General features: G+C 39.1%; 1 protein-coding gene across 1 annotated transcript; it reads right to left on the bottom strand.

Moving 5' to 3' along the window:
• Nucleotides 1-1,014: 1,014 nt before the first annotated feature.
• bhmt (betaine-homocysteine methyltransferase) lies at nt 1,015-22,077 on the bottom strand. Its single transcript, XM_028805718.2, has 8 exons — nt 21,937-22,077; nt 17,870-18,002; nt 14,157-14,275; nt 10,901-11,092; nt 7,472-7,619; nt 3,606-3,788; nt 2,411-2,639; nt 1,015-1,341 (listed from the first exon to the last, which is right to left on the bottom strand). The coding sequence occupies exons 1-8, from the start codon at nt 21,952-21,954 to the stop codon at nt 1,155-1,157; spliced, it is 1,209 nt and encodes a 402-aa protein (XP_028661551.1). The 5' UTR covers nt 21,955-22,077; the 3' UTR covers nt 1,015-1,154.
• Between the last annotated feature and the right edge of the window lie 945 nt (nt 22,078-23,022).

Genomic DNA, 23,022 nt, shown 5'->3' with positions numbered 1-23,022 from the left:
ACTCTTCAATTCCACCAGAGGGGGTAAACGTTGAACATTATTCAAGTTATTGTCTGTTTTTTACCTGCATTTTTATTACTCTTTAATATTTTTTGCTGCTGGAGTATGTGAATTTCCCCCTGGGATTAATAAAGTATCTATCTATCTATCTATCAATGAATCAGTTCTATTTTGGACTCAGTATTGTGAACAACTCTTATTTTCAAAAGCCTTTTGGAACCAGGGATATTTTATGGGTGGCTGCCCCAAACCTTTTCACAATGTCTGGTCTGTAGGTCTATCACAGCACATAATGACCACTCTTTGCCAAAGATTCTTGTAACTGCTTCAAAATTGCCATAGGCCTCTTGGTAGTCTCCCTGACCAGTTTCCTCCAGTTTGGAGGGACGTCCTGATCTGGGAAGGGTCCTAGTAGTACCAAACACTTTCCACTTCTTGATTATGGACTTTTTCACTCCCTAGGAGCACAGTAAAGCCTGACATCTCCTGACTTGTGCCTGTCCACAGGTTTATCCTGGAGACCTTTTGACAGTGCCTTGCCACCAAATGTTGATTATTTGCTTTCAGTTGCACTTCCAAGCCCTGGAATGCTGTAGGGATAGCCGTTTTTATGCTTAACCAATTGGATTGATTACAATTGATCACAGGTGGAAACCAATTAATTTGGTGTGCAATGGAGAAGGTGATTAATTAAACCTGATTGAGTCTACAAAGTTTTTTTTTTTGGGGGGGGGGGGGGTGATCCTTTAACCATCTCAGTGATTCTGTTTATTTTTTATTTCTGAACTGTTGCTATTATATCTTTCACTTGGTTGTTATAGGTTGCATTGAGCAAATACAGCTGGAAAAATATTTTTTGTTGTACGTCTTCATTTCAGGCTGCAAAGCAACGAAATGTGAATATATTTTGAAGGGGGGGGGGGGGGTGATTCTTTTCTATACCCACTGTACATCTCCATTGCAGTATTTCTGGATAAGGGGAAAACAGAGGGAAAGAAGGAGACGAACATCACATTTCTGCTGTAAAGAAAAGGATTTTATTACAACAGTGATTTTTCCAGTGGTCCAGCAATATTAACGTCATCTGTGTGGCACCTGCCTTCCATCTAAAAGGCACAAATGCCCCTTGAGTTAGGCACACAGAGCTTTCCGGTTCACACACAGCACTTTTCTTTTTGCTTTGTAAAGAGTTGTTTCAGCTGCTCCTCACTCGTTGCTTCCTTCTGTTGCAGTAGGTCAGCATGTCCTTTGGTCACTCCCCAGCTATCTGGATGGGACAATGAAGGGCAAAATGGCCGTCCAGAGGCAGGGGAAAGTTTCTCCCAGTATTCTTTACGAGCTCTAATGCAAGTGGGATAAAAAAAAAGTTAATTATAGGAATTTTACGAAACTATGCAGGTCTATGGGGCTTAGCAGCATATCTCTAACCACTGTACTATAGCATCAATCATCTTAAAAGAAAATGGGAAAAAATGAAATATAATAATTCTTTAATAATAAATAATTCTTTGCATTTATATAGCTCTTTTCTCACTACTCAAAGCGCTCAGCAATTGCAGGTTAAGGGCCTTGCTCAAGGGCCCAACAGAGCAGAGTCCTTATTGGCATTTATGGGATTCGAACCGGCAACCTTCCGATTGCCAGTGCAGTGCAGATCCCTAGCCTCAGAGCCACCACTCTGCCTCTAGATACTCTCTAGATTTACTTTCAACAGAAGCATATTGAAAATTCACTGAATTTACTAAAGTCAGATGTCAAATGTGGAGAGAACAGCCCACTCGCACAGTTTGGTTGCATTGGGTTGTCACCGCTTGCTGCAGATGGAACTTTTATTGAATACACAACACAAATGTGGCACCACGTTTCCAAAATAGTGAATTTTTAGTAGAGGCTAGTGACAGAAGTGACGCGATATAGGCACCTAAATGATTCCCCTCTCTGAGACAACAAAGATGATCAGATGATGACAGATTTATGAAAGAAAACTGCCAACAGCACTGGACAAAATGAAGCACGCTGACAATGTGCACGGTTTGCATGCAAGCTTAAAGTAGCAAGTATAAATAGGACTTAAAGCAATCTACACATAAACCTTGGGGCGAACACGCACACACCATAACAATTACGGATCCTGAAACTGTCTTAAAATAACTTCAGAAATCAAGACCTCAATGAAAGCATGGAAAATGTTTTTTTTTTTTTTTGATAGACATGCTGGAAACAACCCTTGACGGTGTGCCATTTTCCCCAGTGCTGTCAGTGGATAAATAGAAGTAATAAAAGAAAAAAATCCACAAATAACTTCCTTTCTTTAAACTTTTTTTTTGTTTTTAAACAGCAATACATGGGTGATAAAGTGTGTGACAAAATTCACATAGCTGTGCTATACATTCTAGCAGCAGAATCATACCTTGCTCGAACCCATGGCTTTGTGTGCATATCAAGGCCGCTGCCCCAGCTGCCATGTTTTTCCGAAGCTTGTGGCAGGAAGCCTCTCTCTGGAGCCAGTTCTTCTGCTATGGCCCTGATGTGGTACGGCTCAAACCCACAGCAGCCACCTATATAGCGGACACCTAAATTGTAGGCTTCCCTGGCATACTTGTGAACATCCCATCGAGAAAGGACTCTTGGCTCCAAAGCTACAAGGTGAAAAAAAAAATTACAAATGCAAGCCTGTTAAAAAAATCATCCTAAAGACATGAGTGCTAATGAAAAAAATTCACAAACCTCCATGATAAATATACCAGAGGATAGCAAGTGAAAGATATTCTATTTTTGAAAAGAAGCTTTATTAACAACTCCATTCACCAGGGAAAAAATTATCAAACTTAAAAAATGCATTAAACATTTGTTTCTAACAGCCAGGGGTTGTGTGGCTTAGTGGTTAAGATTTTCAACTTCAAAACCCGGCTATTGGCACAAGCAAGTCACTTTAACTGCTTATGCTTTAATTGGGCAAGCAAGAGAAAAAAAAAAAAAGTGGAAAGAAATGTAGCCAATCATATCTGTCAAATTTAAGTTGCCTTGGATAAAGTACTGTATATACTCGCGTACAAGTCGGGCCTTGAAACCCGAAAAAAAAAATCATAAAGACCAACTTATACGCCCATATGACACTTTTTTTTTACATATTCTTGCCTCCTCCAATCTCGCACCAGTTTCTCAGACACATCGAATTTTGTTGCAGCAGCACAGTTACCAATTTCTTTCGCTACTTCAACAATGTTTAATTTAAAACCAGCTTCATATTTTCTTCTGATCGAACGCTCCATCATAGATAAGGGATGCTCTTATGATAAAGGTGTATGAGGGTGAGAGATACAAAAAACACAAATCAGTGCAAACGTCGCTTCGGAATAGTTCGGGTATCACTGTGTGGTCACGTAGGCACAATACATAGAAAAAAAAAAGGCAGTGTGCTCCATGATTACTGTGTCAGGTGGGCGTTAGCATATCGTAATCTCTTGGACCAACAGCGTGAGTTTTCCGCATTCGACTTATACAACCGAAATTATAAAATACCGGAAATTATACTGTAAAATCAAGCCCCGACTTACTCACATTTAAGTTCTCCCGCATATATACATGGTAATTGTAAATCTTACCAAATGGGAATTCAGGCAGATCAATAAACCCTTGATGTCCACAGTCAGGGGTGTGATAGGCAAGTGGCTGGATCATCAGATGAACTTTCATTTTTGCAGCCTCCAGTCCCTCTTTCATCAATTTCACAGTCTTCAAGCAAGTCATGGGGTCAAAATGACAATTTACTCCAACGATATCAGCACCTGTTAAAAATACATACACAAACAACTATTAATGCCTAGATAATTAATGTCTTGATTCATCTGTTTTAACTTTTGGGATACTAGGGAGCTCTGCCCCTGGCTCATTTTGCTTGCTAGCCCTTGGGCAGGTGCTATGCTCCAGCCACTTCGCGTCTCTGCCGCTCACGTATGTGGATTTCACTTTCACCCATCAACAAATCTTTTAATTCTCGCGGATATGCCTTTTCATTGGGAAGAAACACTACTTTACTTTTCCCTGATGGCAACACGAATTAGAAGATCTACAAGTCTCCGACTTAAAGTTTAAAGCTGAACAATATCTACATACTTCTGTCATATCACCTATGTCCATATATTCCATTTCTTTTTGCTGTTCTGTTATTTTTCTGAGTAATAATTTCCGTTTGTTAGCGCTAATGTGATCTTTACTATCATTTTTTTGAGACTTTTGAATTTTAGTATTTTCATAATCTCTAACATGCCCTGCATGTGTATTGCGCCAACATTTTTGATCCCCTTTACGACGTTCTACTTTGTCTTCTACTCTTTGTATTTTATTTCCGACCCCGCTTGGAGCTGAGAGCACAGGAACAGTGTCTGACAATAGCTTTCACACAAATGAGAAGTGATTGGACCGTGTGCGTGGTTGTAAATGTTTGAGAGGAGGGCAGGAATTGTCAAAATCTCTTGTCAAAAAGTCACGTCTCGTGGAACTTGAAATTATCTCAGAGAGTCTCATCCCAGGATTTCCTTTTATAATAGGGAGATATTGCTATTAGTTTTGTGATGCCATCACTTGATTGCTTTTAAAATACACCCCCCAATTTTCCAATGTGATGAACTAAAGAGTTCTCAAGGACTAAAGTCACAAACAATGACTCAAAATGTTCACTACAAAGTGAAATACCATACCGTCAAACCTGGAAAATAGCAAAAAGGATTTGCACAAAAAATGTTCTGTAACAAAATAAGCTCAGAGTAGTACAACAAAACAATCCATGGATCCAACAAACATGAATCCAAAGAATAATCAAAAATACAAAGCACAGAGGTAAAACATTTCCAGAAATAACTAAAGCACAGAAAAAACATTAGAGAACTCACTACACCACGTGTGCATTTACAATAAACTGCAGGGGAGTCTGGGTGTTCTTCAGCTTTCATAGGGCTGAGGCCAGTCCTTTGCAGTGATGGGCCTTTTGCCCAACTCTTGGGGGGACTTCCCGTGAAAAACACAGAACATAAGAAAGTACGTACATAGACGCTGAATGACCAACAATACTAACATATGCAAAAGAATAAAAAATGAAAACAAAAAAAAACAAAAACAGCATTTCAGTCCCAGATAAGGGAGGAACCCTGCTGAAACATCCACATTTTCATGGACACCACCTTGTTGTTAATAGCTTAACAATCATTGCTAACCACAACACAATGTGACTTCATCATACCGCCTACTGAAAAAGAAGCAGAAGCAGCAAAACTGGGGTTGGGGGAACAAAAAAAATGTTGTGTAGGGTATTGATGATAAAAATAACTTCAGACAATGAATTTTGATCAGCATTTTGACTTTGGTATTATTCTGCTTGTTCTTTACTCTCTGCCTATTGAAGGGCAGCTCTACTGCAGGGGTGTCAAACTCTTGAAATTCTGCCTGCAATTCTAATGCTTTATCAAATTATATGAAACGGTTGAAATTTCACATTCACATTTGTAACAACAGAACTGATATAGAAACCAAATTTTAATGCACTCTTGTTCAAGCCATTTTGAAACAAGCAACCTCAAACAACAGATAAAGTACCTCAATGGGTTTTTGTTCTGAAAAGGTCAAAAAGATTCAAGAGGAAAGACTAAGTGAAAGTAGCAAATGAATTTTTATCCATATACACAGTGGAACCTCGGTTTGCGAACATCTCTGAACACGTACTAATCAGGTTACGACCAAAAAGTTCACCAAACTTTTGCATCTGTTCACAACCACACACTCGGGTGACGAATAAGCCAGTTTTCCTTCCGGTTTGTACGCGCCGATGATTTCCGCACGTGTTGCATTGTTCTCAGTCAGACATGCGTGCTTTCGCTGTGAACTCTTTGTGCGCTATTTTGTCAGACGTGCATCGCGTAGAGGGACTCTCCCTCAAAACTAATCTCCTCTCCACCCAGCTTCCTGTTCACTTCCTTCATGCCAGAACTCAACTCATGCAAGGTTAGTTTTCTTGATTGTTTATGGTTAGTTTTTGTATAAATTATGGATTTTTCAAATGTTCATTTTTTTCCCTGTGCTTAAAACTCATTAAAAAAAAAAAAAAAAAAGTGTTTACAGAGAGTGGCTCGTAAGGCTGTAGCGTGAACTCTTGCAATGTTAGTTTTCTCTGTTCAAGGTTTTTACATTTAGTTTACTATTACGCTGTGCATTCTATGGTATAATTAACTACTTTTGTGCTTAAAAATCTTTAAAAAAAATATATTTACATACAGTTTGTACGGTCCGGAACGGATTAATTGTATTTACATACAATCCTATGGGGGAAATTACTTTGGGTCACGACCAAATCGGGTTACAACCAGAGTTTTGGAATGAATTACGGTCGTGACCCAAGGTTCCACTGTATTAAATTTGGAATGAGACTGAAACGCACCTCTGTCTTATGTAGGTGGGTGTGATGACTATACTGACTCAGGAATCAAGACAGTATTTCATTTAAATCAAGGTCCAGAAAATAAAAGATGTCAAAAAAAAAAAAAAAATCATGGCAAGTTAAAAAAAAAAAAAAAAAAAAAAAAAAACTGATCTGTTGACAAGCCCAATACACTATCCAAGAATCAGATTCTACAGTCTCAAAATAAAGATCTTTTAACTAGTGTTTACATTAAATAACCTCACACCAACACTTTGTTTGTCCAAGACCCTGGAAGATCCAAAAAATGCAGAACACTCCAGAACTGTCCTGAGTAGGATCGCCACGGCACTTGCCGACTCGAATAGCTCCACAAAAGGCACAATACAAAATGGCATCACAGAATAATACAAATTTTCACCTTCTTCATATCAACTCCAAATGGAAAACAAATGGTAAATTCAGAATATTTAGGGTAAAACACCAACAACCTAGAATATCCACCTCAATAAAAGGGTAAGTGTCTGTGCATCTGTCTGGTTGCTGTGTCTCTAATTCCAAAAGATGCCATATCACTGACATTTTAGTAATAAAGTACATTACATTAACACTGCTTTCACAAATCCCATACCAAATAGCATATAACAGAGACATGGTGCACTGCAAACTCTGACATCTGCATTGATTACTTAGATTTCAATCTGCCTTAGGTGAGTAGAGCAGCTAGTATGTATATATTCCCAAAAGCCCCTCAGGGGAGCACAATAAAAAGAAAAAGCACCGATCCTAACAGTAACACCACATTGTCAATGACTGAATGATCAACAATAGTCATGGATATCCATCCATCTTCTGAGCCCACTTATCCAAAGTGGAGTCACAGGGTCATTAACAATATGGCACTGAAAATAACACACTGCTAAAATCAAAATGATTTAGGTCAGCAAAAAAAAAAAAATTTACTATTACATTACCCAAAACAAAGAAAATCATGACAGTTTGAATCACACTTATAAAGATTATTGCTTAAATGTAAAATATTCTGCATATGAGGCAGCATACCCGCTTTGCCCAGCTTGACCGCGCAGTCTCCTGGGGATACTCCATTCAGGTCTCCTGTAGGACCAATGCATAAAGTTGCTGCCACTGGTTTCCCACTTTCTTTTAGAACTTGAACTGCCCACTGTGCTTCTTCTACATGCTCGAAATACTGAAAAATAAAAACATTTTGTTAAAGAAGAATAAACAAGTTAAAGGTTTTTTTAGAGGGAATCTACAATAAGATGCCAAAGTATGTTCTACCATTTTGGGATTTAGGAAAACGGAGTGAAATGCCGGTTTGAAATGCCAGCATACTTGTAAGCCTGGGAAATATGTACAGCATGATTAGGGAAAGTCTGATTTATAGTGGTTGCAATGTGGCACAATGTCCCCGAGTAAGCAAACTGCCTGGAAGAATCATAATTAATAAACTAGGAAGTTAACATTTGGTTATAAACATGATGAAAATATAAAGTGAAATAGCACAGATAGCTGATATTGCATAATTAGTTATTTTTCTTTAAAGAGTTCTCTTAATTCATATATGCATGCATTAACTTTGTAGGAGATGTGTTTGATTTAGTTAATTATCAGTGGTGCCTTTAGCAAGGCCAGTAATAAATAAATAAATAAATAAATAAAACAGATAAAGAATGGTAAGAGAGGAATATCAAATTAATGTAGCGTGTGTGAGGATGTTAACTTCCATCCAAGGATCTCTGTTTCAGCTTCCAGCCAGGGAAGAGATCTCTACAATTTATGAACAATTTTCATAGATCGGAGACCATCTACATTAAATATTTTCACTTTCTCTGCAGGAGTTTGGACACGGCAATAGACTTACTTTCAACAAATAATCCAAATACGCTTGCTGCAGTAGACCAAATAGATTATATTATAAAGATAATGAAAGATAGATATATGCAAGTACACATGTAAATAGATATGTATATAGGTGGACAATAACACAAAACAAATTATGGTACCTTATTTGAACTTTCTCTTCTATAGAAAAAAAGGCACAACTTAATTCTGACTTTTCAATTCATGTAGTTAAGATGGAGACGTTCTTTAGCTAGCTATGAAGCTCCTGGTACCTGCACCTTGAAGGTGGTGTTGTTTTACTCACTGCTGGTCTTTACTGGCTTGCTCAACACATGCAGTTGGTGTGTTCAAGTGCACGTGTGGCTCTGAGCTTCCTTACTGACTTAGGATGAGAAACTTAGAACTACTAAGAACATCCATCCATTATCCAACCCGCTATATCCTAAGTAAAGGGTCAAGGGGGTCTGCTGGAGCCAATCCCAGCCAACACAGGGCGCAAGGCAGGAAATAAACCCCGGGGACAATTTAGAATCGCCAATGCACCAAACCTACATGTCTTTGGACTGTGGGAGGAAACCGGAATACCTGGAGGAAACCCACGTAGACATGGGGAGAACATGCAAACTCCATGAAGGGAGGACCCGGGAAGTGAATTCCTAACTGCGAGGCAGCAGCGCTACCCATTGCACCACCGAGCCGCCCTACTAAGAACATGTCCTTCATAAAAGTTACTACTTTTCGGTTACAGCGATACCAACACCATAATACATTAGCTGGCTTTATCCCAACTACTAACTTTCAATAATATATAAATCAAACATGTTCTTATAGTTCGATACAAGTGATGCTTTGTTCCTTTCCTGGTCAGTTTTCTCCGCTCATGTGAAAGGCTCCTTGGCACGTTAATCATTTTGGTTCAGGAGCCCTTGTTTTACAACCATGGTTGCACCTTCTGTTTGTGGGTGGCACTGTGGTTTTCTCTATGGTACTGCAGCTTTCTCCATACAATGTCCTTGGTTGATTGGAAATTTATGCCTACTGGGCAGTTGGTGATCAGTCAGCTTCCCGCTGTCAGCACGACAAAAATGTGGCTTTTACAGAAATGAAATGTGAAGTGAGTGAGCCAACAGAAGACCAGCTATGTCAGGGCCTCAAACTCCAACCAATTTCACTACAATGAGTTGCTTAAGCTCTGATTCTTGTTGTTGATTAAACCCGTTCTTTAATACCATGGCTTGTTACGGCTCTCATTGTGCAATAGCACACATTTCTAAACCTGTTGATTTTCTTTTTTTCTAAGAGCAACTGTTCAAATTTTTTGTGGACCTGAGCAGATCAACATTCCTGAGACCTTCATCTTTCTTTATTTTCAGATATTGTGTGATGGATACAGTTTGCTGGTCATGTTTTGGCTCATTTTGTATCTCATTATTGTTTGGCTTCTAATTAAGGAAAAAGAAACAATTAAGGGGTCTGAGTCTTTAAGAGCAAGTCAAAAAAAATTAGATGTTAATTAGGGGCAAAATCAGGCCACTAATTAAGAAATGGCTTAGAATGAAAACCTCCAGCCACTGGGACCCTCCAGGACCAGAGTTGGGAAACCCTGTTCTATAGAGAGCAGAAGATATGGTCAGCCTAAGAAGTGAGCATTTGAGGTGACCACAGATTTGGGGTGTAATAGAGTTTTTAAAGGAAGGAGTGGATGTCGTGCTGTTGGTTTCTTGGGTGCACATAAGCCCGTCCTTTTGGTTGGCAATCGATGCAAAGTCTTGTCCATCTAGGTTGCCAAATGTTGAGTTAATGCTCTTTGTCTGCAGAACAAGTTTAAGGTGCTATATCACAGAAACATCACTGGGTGTTACTTGATCCATAATTGGCAAGTTTGATCAGATAAAACAGAGGCTGAATTCCTTGGACACCCTGTTAGGAATCTCCTGAGCTGAAATTAAGCAAGTGTTTGGCAGCTGCTTTTTAAGCCAAGGAAACTGGGTAAGGCCAGTCTATCGTACAACTTTCAAGCCCATTTCAGGCTCAGAGTGGTGAAATGTATCCAAGAAGCACTAGGTACAAAGCTGGAGGCAATGTTGGAAAGAGTAGCAGGCCATCACAGAGCCAGCTCTTGCACACACTCACACAGAGTCAATTTAGAACCGATTATTAATGTAATATGTCCAGATGAGGGCTTAAATTCTGCCTCTAGCCATTTTATGTGCGGAATCACACATTTCTCCCTTTGTCTGCATAGATTTTTCATTGAACACTTCATTTTTATCTCCCATTACCAAAGACATGTGTTTCACAATTACTGAGGATTTTAAATTGGCCTGCAAGTGTAATGCAGATGTACGAGTGGGTTCTACTATGGACTTGTCCAATGCTGATACCTACCTTATGTCTGACACTACCAGGACACGCTCTGGCCCCAATGACAATGGTCTCCTTTAAATTCATAAATAAATATTCTTGTACAGACACAAATTACTTTTCTTAGTATTTAAAGTCAAATAACTGTGCGCACCATCAAGGATCACTTAAAGATCAAAATCATAAGATTTGCACCCCCATCGCGAGTTTCATTATACTGTATACTCTATTATGGTGTTCTTTAATTATTATGAGGGTTACCTCAGCAATAAGGAAGTCAACATTTTTTGATGTGAACACCTCCAGCTGCTTCCTAAAGATGGTTTTTACTTCTGACTCACTCTTGCAGCTCAAGTAAGACGGCGTCTGACTGACACCTCCAGCTACCAAGGCGTCTCCTTCTCCTGCCACTTCTCTGGCAATGTCACATGCAGCCTCATTAACTTTGCGTCCCTGCAAAAAGAAAAGTCAGTCAGTCATTATCCAACACAGGGGTCTGCTGGAGCCAATCCCAGCCAACACAGGGCACGAACAAATCCCGGGCAGGGTGCCAGCCCACCGCAGGAAACACACACACACACACACACAAGGGACTATTTAGAATTGCCAATGAACTTAACCTGCATGTCTTTGGACTGTGGAAGGTGACCAGAGCAGAAACAGGGAGAACATGCAAACTCCACACAGGGAGGACCCGGGAAGCGAACCCAGGTCTCCTTACTGTGAGGTAGCAGCACTACCACTGCGCCACTGTGCTGCCCAAAAAGAAAAGTGATTTGCCTTTTATAACAATATTTTATTTAAATTATTTTTTTTAACAGGACCACCAAGAGGAGGATTGACATTCACAACGGAGGCTGAAAAACGTATTAGTATAGGAAAACCAACGTTAATTATTATTATTATTATTAAACTCTTTGCATTTATATAGCGCTTTTCTCACTACTCAAAGCGCTCAGCAATTGCAGGTTAAGGGCCTTGCTCAAGGGCCCAATGGACCAGAGTCCCTATTGACATTTACAGGATATGAACCGGCAACCTTCCAATTGCCAGAGCAGATTTATCAAATATTCTCCATACGATGGTGGTTGAAACTATCTTTAATACTCTAAGGCAGTGTTTCCCAAACTCAGTCCTGGGGAACCCCTGTGGCTGCAGGTTTTTGTTCCAACCAGCTTCTGTTTTCAATTGAACTCCTGGGCTAATTAAGTGAACTGATATTTCCCAAGTTGTGTGTTTAGGGAACAATATAGAAATTACAAAACTAAGTTTGCTAAAAAAAAAAAATTAAAATGTACCAAGCAGTTATATAGGAATAATGTATTTTTCTTCTTTTTAACAGTATTTTCATCTTGATTTTCATTTTCTAGGTCTTCTAATTGTTTAATTAATCCATTATTTACTAATTAGTGGGTCTGACTCTAAAGTAGTTGCAGCCTTTGATTATTCAGTGTTGTTTGCCTGGGTGTCTGATCTGCTCATTTTAAATTGTCATTATTAAGATACAACAAAGGGGGAAAACTGCACAGAGAAAGGGCAAAGTATAATGAAATCAACAAAAGAGATCTGAGCATTTAAATCTATAGCAAAAGCAGAAATATTTCTAAATGTCTTATAAATGTAACAATCATGCTGCTATACTTTTCTGAATGTCGAATAAAAGAAAAAAAATACCAACTAATTAAATGAGATCAGTGCTATCAGGTGTCGTCACTGATTAAGAATCCGGTTGGAACAAAAACCTGCAGCCACAGGGGTTCCCCAGGACCGAGTTTGGGAAACACTGCTCTAAGGCTATGATCTCTTTAGAGCCATGTTAGCTCTAGTCTCATAGGACCAATACACAAATCTGGACACAACCATAAATGAATTTGGCTTAAATGTGGGCGAGAACAATTAAACATCTTGAAATCAATCCAACTCCTGATGCAAGGGAAACTCAGTTTAGGGGTGGGGATTTAAATGGCAATGAGCAGTGGTGTTCTGCTCAGCGTTGTCTAATTGATAGCAGGTCTCTGGTTATAATAAATTGTTCTTTAATTGAAGGGACTCCAAAAACACCACTGTTAAACATGTGTCCTACTTGTGGAGGACAAATTTACTTGCTTAAAACATAAAAACATAAAATGTAGTAAGAGAAAAAAACATTCTGTAAACCAGACTATATTTTGGCACCCAAAGAAATCACTAGAACAGCGGTAAAAGTTGTAAAAGTGAACAATGCATTGCTGCTGGCTGTATGTGGTCTCTGTTGCTCACAGTTACAGCCATATATTTCCAAGTAAATGTGAGGTTGAAAATTGGCAGCTACATCCAATGGTTTTCTAATTAAGTTAAAATGAGATGAAAGAACTACCATTATGCGTGGCCTTTTTGCCGGTGATAATGAAGGGCCACAGGTCAGTGTAGTCAATACTGATTCAAAACAGTAAGTGCACCTAAGAACTCTGAAATCAGCGGAACTATGGGCCACAGAAGAGGCTGCACAACATCTAAGGTTATGTCCACATTACTATATTTTGAATTCAAAAGCCAGCATTTTTAAATGAAAAAATCTCTGCCCACTCTAAAACGAATGAAAATGCATATGACATAGCCAAAAAAAAAATCTTCACTGGCGACACACACATTGGACGAAATGGGAAGAGGAACTTTCTTCCTTGACAGGAAGGTAACTCAACAGGCCATGCGTGGGATTTATCGTGAAACTGTAGCGACTGGTATAGTCATAGTGTACACAAATTTTGATTCATACAGGTAAGCAACACAACAAACACCATAGAAGGCTATGGCCCCTATATGGTAATATGGTTTCATTCTGTTGGGGTGACCAATCCGGAAGTGAAACGTTGTAATGACCAGGATCTAGTCAGGGAAGGACCACATAATAAGCACAAATCAATTCAAGCACAAGTAGAGTCTGTGTTTTCAAAACTTTGTTTCACTCATCCATACCATAACGTTTTCAGAAATATATGGGTCTGAACAACACCCTTTAATAAAGACAAGTCTTCAGACAATGATCTCTAAAGCTCTATAATAAAATGTGATATAAATGAATTAACATCAAATTGCATTATTGCCAAAGGATTATAGCAGAGCTAGAATTTGTAGCACAGCTACATACCTTCCAAGCAGCATCAAGTCTACTCATCCTTTATGCACAATATTTGTATTTTTATGTAAAATCTTCAGTTTGTAAAGGAAAAAAAGTGTCATTTTGCCATTAATACAGTGAAAGCAAATCACTACAGACACATGGAATAAATCACCAAGCAGTTCGGTAGATATTCGGGACCTTCAAAACTCGACATCATGTTATTTTGGAAAAATTACGTGGATATGACAATTTCATGGCCTGTTCTCAAACTTTTTCTAATGTTCTGAAAATCTTACAAGATAAAATGTATCATTGTCTTAACAAATTGAAGGTGCAATGGACAAAATACAATAATTCAAAATAATAAAAACAGCAAATCTCCTTGCTGCGGGCTTTCTGCCTTTATCACATACTTACAGAGATCTTTTCTGCTACATAGTTGCCTCTGTTCTCCAGTTTGTCATCACTGGCATAAAATGTGAACGTCTGCATGACATTTGATCCAGCCCTCAGAAATTCTCGATGCAGCTGCCTCACTAAAACACAACATGTATGACATAATTATCGTAGTTCAGACGGGGAAGCACACATGTTACGTTTTCATTCAAAACCAAAAACAATTGAGCAACAGTACTACTGACTAACAGATGCACTATGAGGCCAAAGTATATGTACAAGTGTGCAATCAGATAGATGGAACTGGGGTCAGGGAAACAGCAGCTCATATACTAGGGGGCTTGGGTCAAAAACACTTGGATTACACACGCTGCCATCTGCATAGCATTGATAAAAAGCCTCCTTCTGTACGTATTTCTTCCTAATTTTTTTAATTATAGCCATACAAAACATTTAAACTGTTGCTTTCAAAAGGTCAATGACAAACCTGAAGAAACTGAAAAATGCAGTGCTTTGATTATTTCTAAATATTTAGCAATAACTTAGTAATAATACACGTGTTTAGAATGTTATAAGCATATGACTGGATGGCTTGACATGCAGGTTACACAGCACAAGTAATCCAAGATTTTTTTTAATGGACATTTATGACAGTGTCTGCCCTTGTCCAGAGTTGGTCACCATAGATGACTACATGTATATTATAAGAAACTCAGAAACTTATCTCTGTTCTATATGAGAATACAAGATTGAAATGTTTTCTTAGCAATCAATACAAAATACACAGGGTCAGTAACACATACACACAGACACATATATATCAGTAACAGCAGACTGACGATAACGTGCAGTGAATACACTTGACTTATAATATTCATCCTCTTTCTCTGTACGTTTAGCATTCGTTTGCTCAAAGGTTGATGCGCTTGCTGCTTCCTGAGCAGCCCGCTTCCTCTCTTCTTTCATTGGCATCTTTTCCTGTTAAAACTGATTAAGTCAGTGTTTGTGCTGCAATTACTTAGTACGTTTTCTTTAATTTTTCACTTAAGCTGGCATGTAAGTATTCAATCTGCCTCAAGAATGATTTAAGATATGAAGAGGTAGGAGAAGTGACAGCAAAGGTGGCAGGGAATGAGAACGTCGCCTGTACACATGCGCCGCACGGCTGCCCTGCTGCTGAGAGTTGATTCTACTATAAAATAAAGTGTAATAAAAATCATCACCCCAAAAGTGGATAGTAGACGTCACGTAGTATATGTGCACCAAATTTCAGGTCAATAGGTCAAACGGTTTGAGAGCTACAGGTGATTTAAAATCCTGAACAGACAAACGGACAGCCACGGTAGCGTATTATATAAGAAGATATATTTAACGTATGTATATATAGTATATCCTATCCATGGATCCAGTTCAGGGTTGAGGGGGAGCCAGAGATATCCAGGCAACACTAAGGTTGATTTCTGACTGGCACCCAGACAGGGCACCAATTTATGACAAATCAACCAACATGTTTTTGGGGGTGCGGTCAATGACCAGGTCCAGGAATCAAACCTAGGATGTTGGATCTGTTAGGTAGCAGCAGCAAACTACTATGCTGCCATATCAACCTTCAAAAACTAAAATTATTATAATAATCACTGGTGCTAAATTGGCCTATGGACTGCTGCTGCCGCTATACAGTAGATCTGTTAAGATTTCAAAACAGGGATCTATTAATCACTTCCTGCTCTATAACAATATTTAAACTTAGAAAGCACCAGAGAAAATATTTTACAAGAAGGGCTACCTATAGTGCATCAATCAGTTCTATCAGGACCACCATGACTGCAGGTTTTCATCCCAACCGACTTCTGATTTGAATTGCACTCCAGACTTAAGCAAGCTGTTATTTCCCAGTTTTAGTTTTAGTGTCAATCTAGAAATTTCAGAACTGGGTTTGCTAAATGTTATGGGAATGGAACAAGCATTTATGTATGTTACACACATTTAATTTAGTGTCACGTTTTATCTTGGATTTCAGGTTTTCTTCATCATCAAAATATTCATTCCACACGTCCAGGTGTTCTGTTTAAGTTGTTTCTTAAAAATCATGGATCGGACATTGAAGTAGCTACAGCATTTCAGTATCATTTGTAATAATGTCTACTCCGATTGTTGTTAATGGTCATAATTAGGATCTAATTAAGTGAAGAAATGGGAAAGGGTCGATATTGACGAGAAATTGACAGTTATGAATTTAGAACTATGGCAAAAATATTAAGATTTCTAAATTTCTTGCAAGTTCCAAACATCTGCATTTTTCATAATCAATATACTGTATATAAAATTTAATTTCTGTCTGTTCCCTGTACAATCCTACATCTTTTGACTGATCCGGACTAAATTTTGCATAGTTGCTCTCTAAGACCATATGGCTACCTCAGTGCGCAGCTCCATTAGCTACCACATGAAAAGCAGTTGTGAAGTAAATAACAAATGGCCATGTCAGATGATAACTGGTCTGAACAACCTTCTCCATAACTTGGATATGTAGCACCCTTATTTTAGGGTCCTTCCAAATTCCAGCCAAGTATGTATTTTTGAAACAAGCTTCTATAAAGTAATTAAACCAATTGTACATTTCATGGACATTATCACACAAGGTATTTACGATTTGGATCAACATCAGTGTGACTTACAAGTGGCCATTCTGACCTGCTCAGGTCTCCAGAATTATATCAGGTCTTCATCTGGGAATGGCTAAGCGAAGATTCTTATGATAATTTACTACAGCTTTGTTCACAAAAGTACCCGGGCCCCAAATTTTCCTGTAAAATCTTGAGACAACCTATAGAGTGTATTGCTCTTATAATGGTATTAGTAAAGTTGTGTAGCAAGGTCTAACAGTGAAAAAAATATAGAAGTCAGACATCACCATCACCATAATAAATCATCGATTTATCTGAAGTTTTTGCATTACACATCAGTCATATTGTGTGACATGCCCAGTCATTTGCATCTTTTTCAGCATGTCCATTTCAAAGAGCGCCTCATGTATCGTTCTCATAAAACATCCTTACACTAAGGTTAAGGTTAGGGCTGTGGAGGGGTTATCTGACTTAGGAGTAATGACAACTACTGAGTTCACATGTCTTGTAGTGGGCATATCTGCAATGTTGCAGCCAGACCCTTCTTAGTTTTTGCTGTGTAAATCAAGTAACATACATGCAATCTAAATTGCTCTTCAGTGGAACTCATGAATCACTGAACTTTATAGGTCTGCATCTAGATCTTTCTCTCTGAGGCAGAAACTTAACCCATTGTGCCACCCACAAAGAAATGGGTAAAAACGTAATGCTGTAACCTGATTTGAGGCATGTGTAGATAATACCGGAGGATCATCAGAGGGGGCAGAGTCATGAAGAGTGAGAGGAGCATAAAAGGGTGCTACATGAAATTGGTTTTAGTCAGAACTAGAGCAAGAGAGTGCATGAGAGGAGTGACATTTAAATTGGAGCTTCATAAGTACTGAGAATGAGAAGTATGGGACAGATGGCTCCATTGGTGACATATCCTGAGGGCTGTTAGTTAGGGATCTGGAAAGGGAAGATCCAAATAAAAGATCCTGTGAGATGGCCTTTAACCAACTATAGTGTCAGTGTGACTGTCCAATTAACAAGTTGCTAGAATATGAACTGCACATTGACTATTTTAAATACAACAGCCCTGCAACCCTTAAGAGTGAAAATCCTTACCAGCTTCAGGATGCTCCACCGCAGCCTCTGGGGTCCATGGTCCAGCTTTTACATAACCCCTTTTTTCCAGGGCAAATACAAAACCCCCATCTCCAATAACAACTTCTCCAGAATTTAAGCGATCCAAAATACTCTGAAATACAGCAAATATGCTTTGAGAGAACAGTTTGCATCAATTCAGAAGCAGTAATGTAACCATATATGAATGAATTACATGATTACTTAGTACAAACAGAATTCCAGAATTTGTTGTAATTTTATTTTTTAAGAAGTAGATAGCACAACATGAAAATGCAAAATTGTCAAATTATTTTACATAAATAAAGCATTGCACTTATTATTAGAAAATAAACTATTTTGCTTGCAGGTTCTATATAAAATTGGCAATATTATCACTCTGAATTGTTTTTTGTAATGCCCTTTAAGTTGTGAAACAAAAGAAATCAAAAAGATTTTATATAATAATAATAAATTACATTTATATAGCGCTTTTCTCAGTACTCAAAGTGCTAATACAACCATCAACCATCACTGGTGAGGAAGGCAGGCTCTATTGTTGGCATGGAGCTGGACAGTTTAACATCTGTGGCAGAGCGACGGGCGATGAGCAGGCTCCTATAAATTATGGAGAATCCACTGCATCCACTGAACAGGATCATCTCCAGACAGAGGAGCAGCTTCAGCGACAGACTGCTGTCACAGTCCTGCTCCACTGACAGACTGAGGAGATCGTTCCTCCCCCACACTATGCGACTCTTCAATTCCACCCGGGGGTGTAAACGTTAACATTATTCAAAGTTATTGTCTGTTTTTACCTGCATTATTATCAATCTTTAATTTAATATTGTTTTTGTATCAGTATGCTGCTGCTGGAGAATGTGAATTTCCCCTTGGGATTAATAAAGTATCTATCTAAGTACTTTGAGCCAACAGCTTATCCAACAGAAGTTTGTCAAGAAAAGCTACAGGAACTCATTTTTGCCAACTAAAACACACCTTTATAATGACATTGCAACAAATTTAGGTACAATGACGAGAAAGACTTGCAGGGAGATTGGTACTGAATTACATATGCCATGTTGGGTGGTATGTTGGCTCTGTATTTAGCACCACTATGTCATTAATCTAGTGTTGTGGGTTTAAATCCTGCACCTAGTTGTTGATTGTGGAGATTACATAATCATCCCGACGATTAGATAATCCTTTCATTCTCAATTATAATAGTGGCAGAATGGAGATTAATCCAGAACCTGCAAAACCCACTACCCACTTACTACAAGAATTACAAATATAACCTTTGCCTATAGCATATAATCATGTGTTGGAACGGAGAATTTATAGCAGCCTTGCCCAGCGTCCTTGAAGCACACCTAATGTGAAAAGTGTCGCTGTCTGCTGGTTAAGGTTGCATAATATCTAAGCTTTTAGTGTTTTCCACCAAAGAAAACAGGTTATAAACACAGTTAATGTTCTCAAATCTGTAGCATATTGCTGTAGACTGAGCGTGAGAAAGGTCCTATATACTAATATATATATATATATATATATATATAGCGGTGGGTTGGCACCCTGCCCAGGATTGGTTCCCTGCCTTGTGCCCTGTGTTGGCTGGGATTGGCTCCAGCAGACCCCCGTGACCCTGTGTTCGGATTCAGCGGGTTGGACAATGGATGGATGGATGGATTTATATATATATATATATATATATATATATATATATATATATATATATATATATATATATATATATATATATATATATATATATATATATATATATATAGGCGGCACGGTGGCGCAGTGGGTAGCGCTGCTGCCTCGCAGTTGGGAGATCTGGGGACCTGGGTTCGATTCCCGGGTCCTCCCTGCGTGGAGTTTGCATGTTCTCCCCGTGTCTGCGTGGGTTTCCTCCGGGCGCTCCGGTTTCCTCCCACAGTCCAAAGACATGCAGGTTAGGTGGATTGGCAATTCTAAATTGGCCCTAGTGTGCGCTTGGTGTGTGGGTGTGTTTGTGTGTGTCCTGCGGTGGGTTGGCACCCTGCCCAGGATTGTTTCCTGCCTTGTGCCCTGTGTTGGCTGGGATTGGCTCCAGCAGACCCCCGTGACCCTGTGTTCGGATTCAGCGGGTTGGAAAATGGATGGATGGATGGATATATATATATATATATATATATATATATATATATATATATATATATATATATATATAAATTAAAAAAAAATGTATTAATTTTTACTACAATTATCCTGCATTTGTCTTGGAAGCGTCATTGACCTGAGCATACTGTCACGCATGCGTGCTAGGGGGTTACCTTCTGGGCTCATAGTACCACCCCGGAACAAGATGGGCACTGCCGCTAACAGACTTGTCTCCTTCTTTCCTGAAAGCTTGGAGGGTGCCAAACTGAAAGAAGCCCCACCCCTTCTGGTCCACAGCATATAAAAGCTGACAAGAGCAGGGTTTGGGGGGTTGCCCCACGCCTAAGGGGGCCCCGCTTTTGAGGTCCGTGTGTCCCGATTGAGCAGATTTGTCAAGTTATATTCTCCAGTTTTATTTTGATAATGTCCGTGTGTTATCTTGCAAAAATTTAGCTGAATACTGTAATAAGAAAATCCGGTGTATGTTAAAATTATTTTTATTAAATTTGTGCGCAAGTTTATACAGTCCACACAAACCGGTAACATCATTGGACATAACCAGCCCCGCGTGAAGTTGGTCAGCCCTAGGCCCCTCACACCCCTAAGGCCACCTCTGAAAGCTGAGCAGCCACAGAGGATGGCATCACATTTTGATGTAGGCCTGGTTTCTGTGCGGATTCAAGCCAGAAACCTAACGTCCAACTAAGAGGACTTTTATCTGTTTAAACTGCACACTAAGGTGCTTAATTTTCATTGCTCTTTTTTTTTGCATTTTGTTCTAATTAAAGAGAGTTTTATTGCCCAGTTGGCACCCCAGGCATCCTATCTTGTCCTGCAACTCATTGCACCACGCTACAGTATGCAAAAGAAAAAAATTTAAAATGGTTCCTTTCAATTCTGGGCCATGGTCAAACCGAGCCCATCTTGGCAGCATCTGGTGAAGGGCAGGAACAGTGCAGCCAATCACAGGCCCCCCCTGATGGACACACCCACAGCCATGCTCACAATGGGCTAAAGTCAAACTGCACACCAATAGTGCTCTTTATACATAGATAGCCCTACATTGCTAAAGTGGCCCTTTTGTATGTGGGTGTGTTCACTCTGGTGGCCTGATGCTTTGCTCAGGGATTGTTCCTGCCTTGTGCCCTATGCTTGCTAGGATTGGCTCCCGCTTCGCTTCGCTTAGGATAAAGCGAGTCTGGAAACTGAATTTATGTTATCTCCACACAAACATACTGATGAAGTTTCCCAAGAGTTAATTCCTAGCTGCTCATGTGACACGAAATTATTCGAATCATCGCGGTGTGTTGGTCCCAGTTTATTAATCATTCATTGTCTTTTTTTGTGATCGGTTATATCGATATAGATTTCGAAATCCTACAAAAAAAAAAAAACGTCTGGGATATAGTTCTCGGAAGTGATTTTAATGAAAATTGTATTAACGCATTTGTCGAAGAGTTTGACGTGCCTGTCATGTTAGCCTGCATATAACATTACGAAATAATCTGCCACAGGTCATTTTAGGCTGCTGGAATTGCGAAACTGACGCTTGCGCACTTCAAATAGAATCCTGTATTAAGCACTACCGGACTCGTTCGCAATCAAACTTTGCTTGATACAGCACCCTTAACACCTTCCAGCGGCACGTAGTATTTAAAGCATAGACGACTGCAGTATTATACCAAACCGATAAATGAATGATTCTGATAAAAAAAGGTGCAATACCGGTTGAAGCATGAAATCAGAAATAACACAAAACATGCAATAAAGTCTGGCATCAAGAAATGAGAACAGCACATAACAGAAATGATAGGCTGACCAAATCTGCAAAATTCAGGGACGTAATGATTACAACGGGACGCCTGGTTAGCCTAAGAAAAGGAGATGTCAATTTAACAACGCACGAAAATAACGTTAATCAAACCTACTTTTTTCGCAGGTGCCATATTTTCCTCCAACAGAGACTGCCGAAAAGTAAAGCAAAGAAAGAAAGGCTGTTGGTTGATCTGGAAATTTAAGGTCACTTCTTTATATAGAGCGGAGCAATGAGGTGGGTGTGTCTGGCGGCGCGGACCAGTAGCAAGTGCCGGTTAGTTATTAACCCTTTAGCGATCACACAGAAAGATTCAGTGAAGTCGACGTGTACTTTGGGGAAAAAAGTTCCGCTGCGATTATATACTCATCTATCAATGTTGCACACTCCAATAAATCAATAATGGCTAAAATTAACTATATAGCGTTTAACACGCTTAGGAATAGGCAGTGGCTTTAGCGGCAATGATAGCTGACTGTAAATTTAGAACTCACTGCTGGTTCAATCCTAACAATTGACGCATTGACTGCCCCTAAGCATGTCGCCCATTTAACGATTGTTTTCAGGGATTTGAAAAGTTTTAATAGTAAAATAAAGTTGTGTTTTGTGTGTGTGTATTATTTGTAGTTTTTGCTTGTTTTCATGTGGCACTACCTCCCGTCTCCACCGGTTTTTTTATTCTCCATCTCAGTGGGATCGCCTTGTGATTGATAGGCGTTTGTTCTTTCCAACGTGGATTGCGCCTAATCCGGCATTGACACAGCGACCCTTAAAATGAATCAGCGTGTTAGAAAACTGATAGATGAGTTGTTTGTGTTTAAATTTATTTTACAAATGTAATCTACATCGTTGTAAATTGGCCACAGTTCATCAATAAACTAATGGGAATATATTTTTGGTTTCCATGTAGGTTTAATCAGCCTCTACCTTGTTCTCCGTATGTTTTAACAATTCTGTATTCTTTATGTGTTCTGGTTCTGTATTTAGTAATTAGTATAATCTATACTTGAACTTTATCTGAGGATTGTTCACAGTGCTTTGCGCCTGCACTCAGTGAAGAACGCTATACATAAAATAACTTCTTGTTGTTTGGTTCACTCAGAGTTGCCAGACATCCCGATTTGAGCGGAACTGTCCCGAGTGAGTTCAACAGACAAATCCCGAGCCCCGCATTGCCTCTGAAAATCCCGATTGAACAAAA

The sequence above is a fragment of the Erpetoichthys calabaricus genome, chromosome 7 (genome assembly GCF_900747795.2).
Source record: "Erpetoichthys calabaricus chromosome 7, fErpCal1.3, whole genome shotgun sequence".
Classification (NCBI taxonomy): domain Eukaryota; kingdom Metazoa; phylum Chordata; class Cladistia; order Polypteriformes; family Polypteridae; genus Erpetoichthys; species Erpetoichthys calabaricus.
Note: the sequence above shows the minus strand (reverse complement) of the source record. Positions and strands in the feature narration are given on the sequence as shown.

Excerpts from the sequence above, each read along its gene's own strand:
- bhmt (XM_028805718.2), bottom strand. Across the intron at positions 7,620-10,900 it reads TTGACTTCCTTATTGCTGAG|TATTTCGAGCATGTAGAAGA; the intron begins GTAACCCTCATA and ends TTTATTTTTCAG. Across the intron at positions 3,789-7,471 it reads GGTCAAGCTGGGCAAAGCGG|GTGCTGATATCGTTGGAGTA; the intron begins GTATGCTGCCTC and ends TATTTTTAACAG.